Raw genomic sequence first — 16378 nt, 5'->3', positions numbered from 1 at the left:
CCTTCCTCAGCAATCAATGCAAAGAAATAGAGGAAAACAAAAGAATGGGAAAGACTAGAGATCTCCTCAAGAAAATTAGACATACCAAGGGAACATTTCATGCAAAGATGGGCTCGATGAAGGACAGAAATGGTATGGACCTAACAGAAGCAGAAGATATTAAGAAGAGGTGGCAAGAATACACAGAAGAACTGTACAAAAAAGAGCTTCATGATCCAGATAATCACAATGGTGTGATCACTCACCTAGAGCCGGATATCCTGGAATGTGAAGTCAAGTGGGCCTTAGAAAGCATCACTACGAACAAAGCTAGTGGAGGTGATAGAATTCCAATTGAGCTATTTCAAATCCTGAAAGATGATGCTGTGAAAGTGCTGCACTCAATATGACAGCAAATTTGGAAAACTCAGCAGTGGCCACAGGACTGGAAAAGGTCAGTTTTCATTCCAAGCCCAAAGAAAGGCAATGCCAAGGAATGCTCAAACTACCGCACAAATGCACTCATCTCACACACTAGTACAGTAATGCTCAAAATTCTCCAAGCCAGGCTTCAGCAATACGTGAACCGTGGACTTCCTGATGTTCAAGCTGGTTTTAGAAAAGGCAGAGGAACCAGAGATCAAATTGCCAACATCTGCTGGATCATGGAAAAAGCAAGAGAGTTCCAGAAAAACATCTATTTCTGCTTTATTGACTATGCCAAAGCCTTTGACTGTGTGGATCACAATAAACTGTGGAAAACTCTGAAAGAGATGGAAATACCAGACCACCTGACCTGCCCCTTGAGAAACCTATATGCAGGTCAGGAAGCAACAGTTAGAACTGGACGTGGAACAACAGACTGGTTCCAAATAGGAAAAGGAGTCCGTCAAGGCTGTATATTGTCACCCTGCTTATTTAACTTATATGCAGAGTACATCATGAGAAACAGTGGGCTGGATGAAGCACAAGCTGGAATCAAGATTGCTGGGAGAAATATCAATCACCTCAGATATGCAGATGAAAACACCCTTATGGCAGAAAGTGAAGAGGAACTCAAAAGCCTCTTGATGAAAGTGAAAGAGGAGAGTGAAAAAGTTGGCTTAAAGCTCAACATTCAGAAAACTAAGATCGTGGCATCTGGTCCCACCACTTCACGGGAAATAGATGGGGAAACAGTGGAAACAGTGGCTGACTTTATTTTTTTGGGCTCCAAAATCACTGCAGATGGTGATTGCAGCCATGAAATTAAAAGACACTTACTCCTTGGAAGGAAAGTTATGACCAACCTAAATAGCATATTGAAAAGCAGAGATATTACTTTGCCAACAAAGGTCCGTCTAGTCAAGGCTATGGTTTTTCCAGTGGTCATGTATGGATGTGAGAGTTGGACTCTGAAGAAAGCTGAGCACAGAAGAATTGATGCTTTTGAACTGTGATGTTGGAGAAGACTCTTGAGAGTCCCTTGGACTGCAAGGATATCCAACCAGTCCATCCTAAAGGAGATCAGTCCTGGGTGTTCATTGGAAGGACTGATGCTGAAGCTGAAACTCTAATACTTTGGCCACCTGATGTGAAGAACTGACTCGTTTGAAAAGACCCGGATGCTGGGAGGGATTGGGGGCAGGAGGAGAAGGGGAAAACAGAGGATGAGATGGATGGATCACATCACTGACTCAGTGGACATGAGTTTGAGTGAACTCCGGGAGTTGGTGATGGACAGGGAGGCCTGGCATGCTGTGTGATTCATGGGGTCACAAAGAGTCTGACACGACTGAGTGACTGAACTGAACTGAATCCATAAAATAACAAAACAATAATTTCATTTTAATAATGACTTAATACTACATGACTGAATATTATTGTCATTTGGGGGGGATATTTAACAGTTTTTTTGATCATCAAAAAAGCAAGAGAGTTCCAGAAAACATCTATTTCTGCTTTCTTGACTATGCCAAAGCCTTTGACTGTGTGGATCACCACAAACTGTGGAAAATCCTGAAAGAGATGGAAATACCAGACCACCTAACCTGCCTTCTGAGAAATCCGTATGCAGGTCAGGAAGCAACAGTTAGAACTGGACATGGAACAACAGACTGGTTCCAAATCAGGAGAGGAGTACATCAAAGCTGTATATTGTCACCCTGCTTATTTTACTTATATGCAGAGTACATTATGAGAACTGCTGGGCTGGATGAAGCACAAGCTGGAATCAAGACTGCCAGGAGAAATATCAATCACCTCAGATATGCAGATGACACCACCCTTATGGCAGAAAGTGAAGAGGAACTAAAGAGCCTCTTGATGAAAGTGAAAAAGGAAAGTAAAAAAGTTGGCTTAAAGCTCAACATTCAGAAAATGAAGATCATGGCATCTGGTCCCATCACCTAATGGCAAATAGAAGGGGAAACAGTGGAAACAGTGGCTGACTTATTTTAGGCAGCTCCAAAATCACTGCAGATGGTGATTGCAGTCATGAAATTCAAAGACGCTTACTCCTTGGAAGGAAGTTATGACCAACCTAGACAGCATATTAAAAAGCAGAGACATTACTTTGCTGACAAAGGTCCATCTAGTCCAGGCTATGGTTTTTCCAGGGGTCATGTATGGATGTGAGAGTTGGACTATAAAGAAAGCTTAGTTCTGAAGAATTGATGCTTTTGAACTGTGGTGTTGGAGAAGACTCTTGAGAGTCCCCTTGGACTGCAAGGAGATCCAATCAGTCCATCCTTGGGAAATTAGTCCTGAATATTCATTGGAAGGACTGATGCTGAAGCTGAAACTCCAATACTTTGTCCACCTGAGGTGAAGAACTGACTCATTTGAAAAGACCCTGATGCTCGGAAAGATTGAAGGCAGGAGGAGAAGGGGACAATAGAGGATGAGATGGTTGGATAGCATCACCGACTCAATGGACTTGAATTTGAGCCAGCCCTGGGAGTGGGTGATGGACAGTGAGGCCTGGCATGCTGCAGTCCATGGGGTCGCAAACAGTCGGATACGACTGAGTGACTGAGCTGAACTGAACTGAACAGTTTTGTTTTTTTTTTAATTGAAGGATAATCGCTTTACCATGTTGTGTTGATTTCTGCCATATAGTATTACTGTTATTAATAATTAATTCTGAAGTCTGAAATGTTAGTGGCTCAGTCATGTCTGGCTCTTTGCAACCCCATAGACTGTAGCCCACCAGGCTCCTCTGTCCATGAGCTTCTCCAGGTAAGAATGCTGGAGTGTGTTCCAATTTCCTTCTCCAGGGAATCTTCCTGACCCAGGGATTGAACCCAGTTCTCCTGCATTTCAGGCATATTCTTTGCTGCCTAAGGCACCAGGGAAGCCCCTATAATTAATTGGTAACAATTAAATAGATAGGGGAGACAAATCTATCCACGACTATAGTGAAAGGCATTCCATGGTTATTTCCATAATAGAGATACCCAAGAAGGTGCTCCACCTGCACAATAACACTGAAAGAATGCCAAGGGGGAAACTCATCTGGCAAAAGAGGCATTGGAACTGAGCTCTGACTTTTGTGTACCCGCAGTCTAACATAGGTGGGACAAGAAGAAAGAAAGGTACATGAGGGAGATGACTGAACAACAGAAGTGGGAAATGTGCCCGTTCAGACTTGGTTTTGAACAAGAGCTTCATGGAGTGGAGCTGAGCTGAGTGGAGTGGAGGAGATGAGTTGGAATCAAATGACAAGGTCTTTGAACGCTGCACTACAGAATATGCCTCTGTTCTGTGATGAGGAGAAGCTACTGAAGGCTTTGAAGCAGAGGAAGGACCCAATCAAATGCATACTTTGGGTAGGAAGCTCAGGTAAACTGGAAAATTTGAGTTTGTAAGCTCAAAATCTGCAAAACCTGGACAGAATTATTACAGCCATAACAGAGAGCTGGTTGAGTGCAGAGAAAGGAGAGAAGGACGTGAGAAGCATTGGAGAAGGAGCGTCTTTGTGTGTTTTCAAGACCTGCAAATGGATGCCTTGTACCACCTTTCTGTGAAATATACAGTTGTCCAACTTTAAAAACACCAGAACCTGTGAATGCTTCCACCAGCCACCTGACATCTTGGCTAGCATTTTCTAATGTCAAACACAGATGCCTTTGATGAGCGTTGGGCTTGTTATGGAAAAGCAACTTTGATCTCACTGATCTCAACTACTGAGCCTCAGACACAAAGAACCAGAGAGCCCTGGGCCTGTGGGCAGATGGTGCTTCATTATGTGGCACCTAGATCATCTTGTGGACATCAGAGGAGCCCTGTGCTCACTTCTAACCTGAGGATCTACAGGTATACATGTTTCTGTGATTTCAAAGGCTTGCTTTTAGCAGATTCCGGGCAGAGTCACACAGGGAAGATTGAGCAATAAGGGAACTTTACCAAGCTGAACCCAAACTGCTGATGTGCCAAGGTCAGGTGCCTGGATGCCCGTTTCCCTCATCAATGAATAAGTCTTCTAATTCTATCTACAGAAAGAATTCTGCAAACACTTCCCAACAGAAAGGAGTACACAGGGAGAGTTTTAATTAAGCCCTCCACATTAAAATGTTCGAGGAACTTTCCAAAAACATAACTGGAAATCTGGCGCAATCAATCAATTATCCTGATATTGATATTTAGAGGTTATATCAACAATGCTAGAGTCTGGGTGTGTGGCAACGATCAGAAGAACTGAAGAGAAGCGAACCCTACTGAGGGGAAGGTTCAAAGACTTCAGTTACCTTCAGCTGTCTAAACCTTTGACAAAAACCCAAATCATGCCCACTAATCGGCATAGGTACGTACACTTGACTCTTGAACCAACACGGGGATTGTGGGTGCCAATCGACTGCAATTTAATTAAAAATATTCCTAGTATAACTTATAGTCTGCCTCCATATCTGTGGTTCCTTCTGTATGCCTATTTCAGCATCTGTGGATTCAGCCAACAGAAGATTATGTAGCACCATAGAACTTAATACTGAAACCATCCACCTATGCATGAATATGAGCAGTTCAAACTTGTGTTGCTTGAGGGTCAACTGTATTTACATCCCTATTTTAGGTCATTTCCCAACTTCCTCTTCATATCCAGTGGCAAAAGCCTGCAGCCTCATACTCTTAGTGCAACTGCGTGCTTTATACATTATTTTGGAAAGATGAGGAGTAGAAATTAATGCTACTGTCATTTTTCTCTTTGGCATTCCTTTCTCTCTCTGCTTCTGAAACCCAAGTGGCTCAGTGAAATGGAGACTCGGAAAGCAGGCAGTCCTGGGTCTGAATAGTTCTCCTCAGGGTCAGAACACAGCCTGGGGCCGCTGTGATGGACAGGTCTAGGAAGATTAAATGTGATAAAGCTTTCAGAAATGCTGGGAGACCGTGACTCAGCGGACTACCCAAGAGGAAAGCCCATGGAGTTTTGCTGTTTTGTTTTGTTCTCTTAATTGCTTATTTGCGCTTCACTCCCAGAGCAGACATCAACACTGCTGAGATATGGCCCAGGTCTCTGTAGTTTTTTTAATCATCTGGGTGATTCTGAAATCATCCTTGATCCAAATGTGCAGCCGGGTTGAAAATCAACTTTTCTAGATACTCTGTACATTCTGGCTTCTATCCCTCTTTAGTCTCTCCATCCTTCTTTCCAGATCACAGAGAAAGCCTCTCCTTACCTTATACGTCATAGCTTTCCCATGTTTACCTGAGTTTCAACTACTTCCCTCTCTGGAATTGCTTCAGTCCAGAGTATTTTACGTCTTTCGCTCTTTTTTTTTTTTTTAATTGATTTACTTTTTTTTTTTTTTACTTGGGGTTTACTACAGCTGCTTGGTTTCATTTTGCTCACACAGTAGCTGGCATATACTAAGCATTTCGAAAAATCCTAGCTGCCTGTTTCCTTTAGGTTGGAAAAGTTTAACTTCTAATCGCAACAGGGTGTTAAATCTGGTCCCTTGAAGGCAAAACAAACACACATAGGGAAGTTACAAACACTCCAGACTCTTAAAGAGCTCTCATATTCACCTTCTTCTGTGTAGAGTAGTCAATTCTCCATCAGAGAAGTAATAAAAAATTGTGGCTGGCTATGTGCTGGGCATGTTGAAAGTCCTTGACATCTCTGAACTAGTTTAATCTTCCCAACTACCAAAAGATGTAGGGCCTATTTTGATTGGCATTTTACAGATGAGTAAACTGAGGCATGTGGAGTCAGAGATTACAACTAGACAGGGATTGAGAAGGTGCTTGTCTCCCAAACCAGTGCCTTCATCACTCTATTATATACAATCTTATTTCAGTTCTTGCAGTTACCTTCTATCAAGGCACTACAATCATTGAGTTAGTGGATACTGAATCATCACTCCTAGGGGAAATACAGGGTTAGGTTCTTGAGAGCCTCTAGTTGTAACATTTTCATCAACCAAACAATATACAGCCTTGGTTCGTCTCTGTGTGTGTTTCTGTTTAAAGACATCTTATTTAACATACATGGCTGGTTTGTCGACAATAAAATCATGGCCAACCGCACTATAACCCATGCTGAGCGAAGTTTATCTAACCTGTACTTTCTCCATAAGGCATGTCACAGCCTTCTTGCACTTAGGAATGCTAGACAGCACTTCAGCACTAGGCTTTCTAAAGAGCAAAATCACTAAATGAAAAGCACAAAAATGCAAACACACACAAAGTGGCAGTAAATAGACCTCAACCAGGACACTTGTTTACAGTCTGAGATCTGAAACAAGCGGGCAGAGCTCGCCTGGTTTGACCTCAGCGGGGAACGTGCATGTCGGATGACTCAAATTTTTCACTACTTTGTGCATGGCCCGTGCTGCTGCGAATGACCGAGAAAGTGCCCGAGAGTACTGACTGATTGGAAGGTGACAAAAAATGTCAGTGAGCAGGTGAATTTGTAAATGTGCAGTCCATGAATAATGGGAATCAATGAACTTGAAATGCCTGGTGAAGGAAAGGGAATTCTCAAACTCCTCACATTCTTCCAATCCCATCTAAAGATCTCTTCCTGACAGGCCTTTCTCCCTGCAAGAGGCCAGAGGGAATCAGGGTAACTGGTACTTCCCGCCTACCACGTTTCTAGGCACTTCATGTGCCATGCACTTTGCTAAGGGCTCAGAGAAATACTGTGATGAATAAGATCGGCTTTCTGTTCGGACCAGAGCTCAGGGGTTCTTCCCATTAGAAATCCAAGAAGCTTCTGGAGGCCTCTCAGGTTTTGTCAGATAACTGAAGAAAATATCTTCTCATTATAACTAAATTGAATCTTGCATTCAAATTAGAATGCAAGATTAGAATGCACTTCTCTCTCTGAAGTGCCTGAAATAGTCCAGCAGAAACAGGTCTTCAAAAAAAAAAAAAAGAAGTCAAACTAGCAGCTTCCCAGGTGGCTCAGTGGGTAAAGAACCCACCTGCAATGCATAAGACGCAAAAGACGTAGGTTCAATCCCTGGGTCAGAAAGATCCCTTGGAGAAGGAAATGGCAACCCACTCCAGTATCTTGCCTAGGAAATCCCATGGACAGAGGAGCCTGACGACTAAAGTCTATGGGGTCGCAAAGAACAGCTCAGCAACCAAAACAACAAAAACAGCCTTTAAAATCAAGTACTTTTCTGACAATGTTGTACAGCAAAATTTATGCCAAAAAAAAAAAAAACTAACACTTAAAAAAACATCAAGTAAAATGAATCATGGACGGATCTATGACTGTTAAAAAAAAAAAAAGAGTGTTTTTGTTGACAAGTGGGAAATTATAATCGGCTGTATATGGGTAGTGTAAGTTCATGTGGATATAGGCTTCTGAAATGTAGACCGCCAGAAGACAATAGCCAAGGCTGCACTTTCTGTCACCTCCTTGACAAATCCACATGCAGAAGACTGTGGCCCTGGGATTGCAGCCATCCATGTGGTAAGGCTCCTGGCTGCTCCGTGCTAACACTGATGTGTGAACTGCTAGGAATATAAACACACGTTTTATTCCATCTATGCCTCTGGTGAACTTACACACTTTGGAACAAGTGTGTAGTTAGCCAAATGAATGAATGAATGAATAAACTGCCGGAAGTGAAATTTTTGTCCTGAATTTTTGTTAAGCATCTCTCCTTAGAGACAAGAAAAAAAAATCATTTTTGAAACTATTACTGTTGTTAATGCCACTTTTAACGTCATGACTAGGTTATTAAGGCATATTCTTACACCACCGGCCTTCCTAAGCTAGGGAGGAATTCTGCTGAGCCCTGTTCCAAATTTTATTAAAATAACAGACGACACAGGTCAATAAAGAAATAACCAGAAAAGATGGAAGGAAAAATCTGGGACTACACAGATGGAGTGACTAAAACAGAAAAGAGAGAAAGAAAGCTGGATAGCGGAAAAGAAGCCAAGAAATGTTTAAAGGGAAGAACGTTAGAAAACAGAGCAAAGAAACAAAATAGGAGAAGGGACTATTAAAACAAAGATCAGTGGAGGAAAGAGAAAGGATGCCAATGCACAAATGGTTATTTCTAACATTATTTGGTTGCAGGGAATCAAAAGAGAATTATCTTTTACTTTCAGGGTCTTAAAAGAAATTCCAAGTCTTTATGTGAGAGAAGTGAGTCGTGAATTGATTTGCCAAGAAAACTGCCCAGGAAGTAGTGCCTCGCAGGCACACACGAGACAGGTGTTGTGTCCCTGCACCCACCACTGCTGGGGACAAGAGGAAAAGAGGGTGAGGGATGCAATCTAGACAGAACCTCAACTACAGAGCAGGAGCCTCTGGCCAGGCAGCTCTGTAGCTGCCAAGCTGAAGTTGCAACTCTGAACATGAAACCCTCAGGGGTCTCTGGCTCCTCTTGGAAGTGATACTTTGGGGGAACCCTCAAAAAGAAGGACCCCCATGTGAAACTTTTGAGGGCTCATTGGGAAATGTCTAGTTCTGAAATTTTCTTAATTAAGTTTCATTGAATGACTCTAATTTTCTCAAGCCTAAACCACCGGAGTTTCAGAAAGCAGAAAATGACAAGACGGAGTTGCCTACTACCCCCTGAAAGATGACACATTTGATTCAAGGAGATGTCATGGGAACATACTAAGGAGGCACTGTGTTCCCCTAAAAGGTTCAGGAGAGAAATAAAGAAAGAAAGCAATCCAGGCTTGTTTGGATTGTTCTTTTTGAATTTCTGTATGGCAATGAGAGGCACTTAATAGATTTAGGATATCCGTGTCATTGACAGTATTATTATGGAAAATTTTGACTATGTATCTAAATTATATCACCATAGAAATGAGCAAAGTACGTTAAAAATGTTTGATTTCTGTCTGGATAGATATCTCCAGGCTACATGATGGACATTCAGAAACACTGCCTACCCAAACTGACATCAGCACCTCATTGCTGCTAACCCACCGCCATCATCTTCACCATCCCCTCCTTCCTCTGCCAACACCACCGTCATCGTGGCTTCCACGTCACACCACCGTATCTATTAAGAACCTATTTAAGAATCTCAGAAGCTCAGTAAATTGAAACGATCGAACTAAACTTTGTATAAGATTTATTTTGCATAATATTAAACACCGATTTTGATTAAAATCCTAGTCTTCCTCATTAACCCAGGTGCAAAACAATGACTGACTACAGAATTGTGAAATAATTTTCTTCTAGCATTGAGATCTAAGTCACTGAGAGTTTACAATGGATTAGGCACTATTTTTTTTTAAAAAGTCTGCAGTATTTTGTTTAAGCTTTACAATCATCCTAAATGAAGAGAATTTGATTGTCTCGTTTTTTAAAAAAAGGGAGAAACTGAGGACTGGGCAATTTGGTTGAGCTCTCACAGGTGGCCCCCTGTCGAGCTGAGATTGGGTGCCTAGCAGTTGGAGTCCAGAGTCATTGCTCTTAGCTACTACACCTTACTAAATAAATCTTTTACTCAATCATTCTTGATGTCTGTGGAGTCAATCCTAGTGTTTCTGATTAAATTATCACTTTGTTAAAATAGATAAAATTTTGTCAATTGGGACCAAAATAGTTGCCTTTCTAGCCTTTGTATTTTTAACAGGGTCTAAACACATACACATAATTAAAACTGTTGTTGATTTATGTTAAACATCCCCCCCTCATAATGCCTACTAATATTCTCAAAGATGAGAACTTGGCAGTCGTTTCTTCTCTCATGAGGTCAAGAATATCATAAAGGTGTTTGCAGTCACCTCCAGCCCAGTTCAATCCTTAGATTTCAGATGACACTGTGAGAATATGTTTTAGAGATAGAGTATGGGAAGCTCAGACACACTTCTTAAAAACTGACTTTACAGGTTAACTCATCAGCAGAGTTTAAAATGTAAAATAAAACTACTCGATGATTTTGGTGGACTGCCTCCGTTTCATAAAATTCTCTACACTTTCACTTTAGCTGGTTTGTGTTCAAGTGGCTGAATTCTGGGGACTTACATAGCACTTTCTTTGGAGTATGAATTTTGGTTCTAAACAGTTACGGCAGTTTTCCTTTCTTCGATAAGCAAACTGGGACTTGGAATTAAACAAAATGAGTAATTTGCTTTTACCCATTCAATGTAACCTAGAGAAGAAGGGAACATACTTAGACCGCTGCCTTCTCTACTGGGTCCTTCTAAAGTTACATTAAAAATAATACTGAAGTCATTGGAAGGATTTAGATTTATTATTTTTTTGCTGAGTACACATTTTAGAAAAAATATAATTCATATACTTCCTTATATAAAACTATTTTCAAATAATCAGGGTTTTGACTTTTTAAAAAATGTATGTATAAGATAGATGTTCTTTATGAAAACCCAGACTGCAAACAAATGTTGCAGATGGTAATAAAGATTTTATTTAAATTTGGCTTCCACAGAAAATGAGTTTATATTATCATCAATCTATATTTGTAGTGAAACTCCTGACCATTTAAGTCAGTTCTTTCCTACAGTATTTTTTGAGCTTATAAAAGCACCAGAACAAATATTAACATGTGAATAAAATCGCTTGTATAGCTTATGCATTGCTTTTACATATACTAGCTCACTTGACAAAAGTACTACTATCTTACCCTTATTGAAAAGTTTGATATCTTTTATAGTTTTTCCTGTATCTACGGTTCTTGCCATGGTCAGTTTCTTACCCCTGTCTTTCATATCCTTAAAATTTATAAGAAACCAAAATGCTGAACCTGAATTTTCCTAAATTATGAATTTTACATCTTAAATACATTCACAAAAGCAATTCAGAGATCCAAATTAGCTGAGTGTGAGAAAGACTAGAATAAGTAACAATTATCTTTCAGGGGCTTTCTACCAAACAGGTACAAGCCACATAGAGTAGGTGAAAATGAAATGGGGTTTTAAGATGTGATCCTGTTTCAATCTAAAATATATTCATTCTTGAAGCAATATGTGGCTCCTTAAACTACTCATAGATCCACATAATCAGGTACACAGTAACAATTTAAATAACTGAAAAAAAAGTAAGACCAGGAAAAAAGGGTGCTAAGATATTACCTAACTACAAAGAAACAATTATTGAAAACTTGAAACTTAACCATTCAAACCTCTCTCTAGAAGTGAGCCTTGCTTAAAGTTGAAAAATAGTTTAAATGTTCACCGTTGCACAAACTAGGCACTGACAATATGCATACAGCCAGAAGACAAATTTCTAGGGCTTTGGCTTTGATGTAAAAGTTTGGATATTGGTCAATTTTTTGCAAAAGAGGGCAATATTTCACCTCTAAGAATACTGATAAGACTGAAACCAGCATGGAGTATTATATACCTCACTTGAATTTTTAAAACATAGTGGATATAATTAATTTTCTTCTTCAGTTTTATTCAAACCTTCTAAGATGTTTAAACATGCTAAGGAACCCAGGATAAGGTAACTCCCACTTGCCTTCATCATGAAATTTTAGCTAAGACATATTTTGCAGGTCACCGCTTGCCTATTTACAAATTCAGTCCCTTTCAATAACAATTTGTTGGGATATATAACCATCTTTCTCCCATTACTATATGCCCAGGGCAGTCTTATCTGTTACATTTCTTCATATGTAGATATGGCTGCATATTATGGCCAACAGAAGAAACCACCCGTAGCATCTTAATGATAAAATGATGTGAACTTCACATAAATTCTTTGAACATCCCAGTGGGACATTTAGCTGGACAATCCACACAATAGCATTTTACAAATGGAAAAGTTAAGAATAAACTTAAGTAATAAAGGGTAACCTAACTGACCTAAAGTCACCAGCTGATTTGTAAGCAAAAAATAAAATAGAAACAATCAAAACTGTTTTTTTGGTTTGTGTCTATAAAACAACCAGGCACTTACCTGGTTTCTACTGACCATAACATTTTAGGTCAGTAGCTTTCAAACTTCTTTACCTCAAACCAGAGTAAGAAATACATTTTAATCACAGCCAGCACACTTAAGCATGGATAATTAAAATAGTCAGGGAACAAAATCTGCTCTTATTAGACATTACCCACTTGAGTATTTTCTATTTTTTTTAATATTTCATTCCTTTAAAAAAATGTTCTAGACTCACTAAACTAATCTCATGATCCTCTGGATCATGACAAGCCATCTAAAAACACTTGCTTTTGGCCCCAAAACTTTTGATAACTATTGAAGAAAACTAAGGGTTCCTAAAAGAATCTAACCAGCTCTTTTCTTTTCACCCAGTCATTCAAACAGTAAAACTGAGAGGGGGAGAATATTACGTGACGTCTGTCTATTTAAAATAATTCTATTTCATAGAGTCTTCTTTTCCTCCATGGGTAATAAAAGGCAAAATTCAAACATCAAAAAAAGGATGTTATGGAAAATAAATGCCAAAGGAAAAAATTATTCTAAAAATGAATTTCCATCCAGAATCCCATACAGAGTTTTTTATCTTTATTATTTTTGAAAGTTCCCTTTTTCTTTTTTTAAAAGTACAAGAATATTATCTAATGCAAAAAGTTTAAGATGGGGCATATTATAGGGATATTATTTGCCACTGGGATGATGAACAATTTTGAATAAAATGTGATCCCCTCTTCATTTGACCATGCTCACTTTGTAATTACTGGCAAGGCAGTAAATAATCCACTGAGAAGCAGTCTCATTAGTGTCCATTGAAATTCAGTGGCATTAATTTGCAATAAAAGAACTGAAAATTAAATGGAAAAGAAAATAGTTTCTGGAGTCTACCAGGAGGTTATGGAACTCACATCATACCAATGCCTTCCTTCACATCAAGGAGTTTAAAAGGTGTGAATCAGACTTAATCGTTAGATTTTGTTCTAACACTTTAAAAAAAAACAAAAAAGCAGGCAGAATAAATTCTTTTTCATTTTCCATTTTAACCCTGAATTAAAACAAGTTAAATGAATTTGACAGACACCAACTTGTGAAAGTTTTGTTCATCCTAGTGAGTCTTCTAAGGAATAACTCAGGCTGGACCTGCCTGGCTGTGGGGTGTTCTAAAGTCTTTTGAGGAGCTAAAGGATGTGGGGTGTGCTCAGATAGCCCATGATCCCCCCTTCAAATTTTCTGGGGCCACCTGGCACCTTCCTCCTACTGCTTCTACTATAAATCTCTCTGGAAATAGAACACTGAATGGAAAATCATCCCAGCTTGCAATATAGAAGGGTCTGGGTTAAGGATGACAGGCAGGTCCAGACACCAGTGTACAATCAGGCAGTGCCTAACTCAGTGCCCAGCCACGTGGGTACCCTGAGGTCTCTCAAACCCACTCCAGGGCACCCCTGTCCAGCAGCACCTAGAGCACTGGTATTCCCCAGGACCACCTGCCTAAGCCCTTTTGGAGTCCACCAGGAAAAGAAGGGAGAAATTGTCAAAGGGAAAATGAGAGCAAGAAGGGAGAAGGAAAGTGTCATCTCTACGAAAAAGAAAAGAAAAAAAGAAAGAAAACGAAGACACAACATATTTGCCTCTAAGTCACGAAAGTGTCCCTGTGTGCCCTGAACCATCTGCTTCTTCCTCTGAAGGAAAAGCACAGAACCGGGCTGAACTCGGGCACAGCACTCCCGGGGGCATTCTGTGCCCCGTAGGCCAGAAATGAAACTTAGCTGGCAGGAAAGTATTTCAAAACACTCATGCTTCGATGTGGCATGTTTCAAACTCACAGGACACTTATAAATCTCGGGATGTCAGAAGTCTTCTGCCAGCACTGGGCTCTGACATGGACTCAGCCCGGAAACTCAGAAATCAGAAATCAGAAACTCCTTAAGACCCATCCAACTCTAGGGTCTTCCGAGGGGCGCGTTTCAGCCCCGCAGCCCTCCTAGGTGGGACGCGGGAAAGACTTGCGAGGAATCGCTCCCCGAGGAAATTACCTTTGCCACCACCATAGTCACCATTCTCAGAGCGTGCGTATTTCCAACCCGAAAGTCGAGCAGCAGGGAAATTTGGCACGCACAGTAAAACAAAATTGTTAAATACTACTACTAATATAAATAAATAACATTCTGAGCTCAGCGAGTCCCAAACACCTCCAGCCTTAAGTACCAAAGCGGGACCTTTTCTAGGGACTCAAAGCACCTTACGTGTATTGGCTCTGGGGTGGCCCCCTCCCCAACTAAAAAAACCTCTGCTTTGCACGGTTTTCCAATATTTGTTTAATTAGGAAGCACACGGGGTTTCAGATCTGCGTCTCAGGCAGACATGGGGGTGGGGGGGCGGTGGAGAAGGAAAAAAATTAAAAATTAAAAAAAATTTTTTTTTTTTTTTTTTTTTAAGCTTCTGGGCCAGAGAACTTGACTCTCGAGAACACGAGATGCAACCGAGATCCCAGGCCGGGCGGCGCGCTAGCCCTCGGGTCGCGCGGCCCCGGCTCGGGCTGCGGCTGCGGCCGGGCGCCCAGCCCCGCGGCCTGCGGGCCCCCCTCCCTCCGCGCCTCGCGGCCCCTCGCCCCCGCTCCCTCCCGCCGCCCGGCGCGCGGCGACCACCCCGACGGGGCGCGGCGGGCGGCGCGGGTTACCTGTAGTAGGCGGGAGGGCCGGCTTCGCGCACCGCATAGCCGCTCGACTCGTTCTCCAGGTAATAGGGCACCTGTTGGCCGTGCGGGTGCAGGAAGGGCGAGAGGGGCTGCGGAGGCGGGTGTAGCAGCACCAGCGGGCTCGGAGACACGCTGTTGAGCGGCGGGAAGGCCCCCAGGCCGTTGGCGCCGAACGCCGCCGCCTCGGACCCGGGGCCGTAGGGGAGGCCCGACTGGCCGTAGACGGGCGCGGAGGCGGGGGCCGCGGCGTTGAAGTCGTACGCGGCGCCCTCGGGGTAGTTGTACACGGCGGGCTTGCTGCTGTCCATGTACACCTCGCCCAGGGGCCGCTCCAGGGGGATCTTGAGCTGCGGGCGGTTCAGGGGCTCCAGCTCGTTGGCTTGGATCTGGTGCAGCAGGGCCATGCCGGACGCTTTGGTGTGCAGGGTCATGGTCATGATGAGCGGCCGCGGGCCGGCCGCAGACCGTCTCCCCCCGCGGCAGAGGGCTCAGCAGCCGGCCGGCCACCTGGAAGAAGAGCACAGCCCGCGGTTAGAGGCGGCGCAGCGCATGTCCCGCCGCGACGCGAGCGCCGGCTGGGCCCCAGCGAGCCGGCCCCGTCCCGAGGAGCGCGGCGGCGGCCGGAGGCGAGCAAGTGCAGCCCTGCGCGAGCGCGCTCTGCCAACTCGCGGGCTCGGGTCTCCAACTTTAAGTACCGCTCTCCCGAGCTCAAAGGCATGACAAAGGTGCTGGCCCCCGGCCAGGGGCTGCTGCCTGGCCCTGACGTTGCCTTCAACATCACTCCAGGCGCGCAACTCGTTTTGGAGCGATCCCAAAGAGCAGCTTCCCTGAACTTTACTTTACTTGCCGCTGCTGGATAGAGGCTGGATTTCACGGCAGGAGGGCGGGGGCGCCGAGGGATCTCCTAAAGGTGGCCCGGAGAAGACGGGTTTCAAACCAACTCGGAAGACTCATCCCGGGGCCAGCTTTCTCTAACGTGCTACCTTATGTGCCCCGTGCCAGGCTCCAATCTATCTCTGTTTGTCTCCCGTGCTGTTTGATTCACGCTCCTCGTTGGCTGGAAATACGTAGTGTGTACATAGAATGACCCTGGGGAGGACCACTCTGTAACTGAGATATGGCAGATAGAGTAGGGTGTGCGGTTGCCCGTGCAGACAGCTATATTTAGCAGCTGCAGAGACTGATCGCAGGCATCCGGGGAAAGAGGGCGGAGATTCAAGGTGTACGTATAGGAAGAGCCGAGTTTTGCCTTCAGGAGAGTGCTACCTGACCTCAGTTTCCCTCGTCTAAAAAATTCTCCCGAAGTGGTCGCCTCCAGCCGCGATCTTCCGAGATTCTCCCGGCCCGCTTTGTCTGTGTCGGACCACAGTACTGTACTTGTGTCCATTAGGAATTCTAATGTG

General features: G+C 43.0%; 1 protein-coding gene across 2 annotated transcripts in view; it reads right to left on the bottom strand.

Annotated features, from left to right (window-relative positions):
* The window catches only part of ESR1 (estrogen receptor 1), a 415900-nt gene that overhangs the window by 278642 nt on the left and 120880 nt on the right, over positions 1-16378 (bottom strand). For both annotated transcript variants that reach the window (XM_024996420.2, NM_001001443.1), the window contains 1 exon segment: positions 14958-15482. In XM_024996420.2, coding sequence (XP_024852188.1) covers positions 14958-15412 — 455 coding nt within the window. In that variant the 5' untranslated portion in view covers positions 15413-15482.

The sequence above is a fragment of the Bos taurus genome, chromosome 9 (genome assembly GCF_002263795.3).
Source record: "Bos taurus isolate L1 Dominette 01449 registration number 42190680 breed Hereford chromosome 9, ARS-UCD2.0, whole genome shotgun sequence".
NCBI lineage: Eukaryota > Metazoa > Chordata > Mammalia > Artiodactyla > Bovidae > Bos > Bos taurus.
The sequence above is the reverse complement of the archived record's forward strand: the minus strand, read 5'-3'. Positions and strand labels throughout refer to the sequence as shown.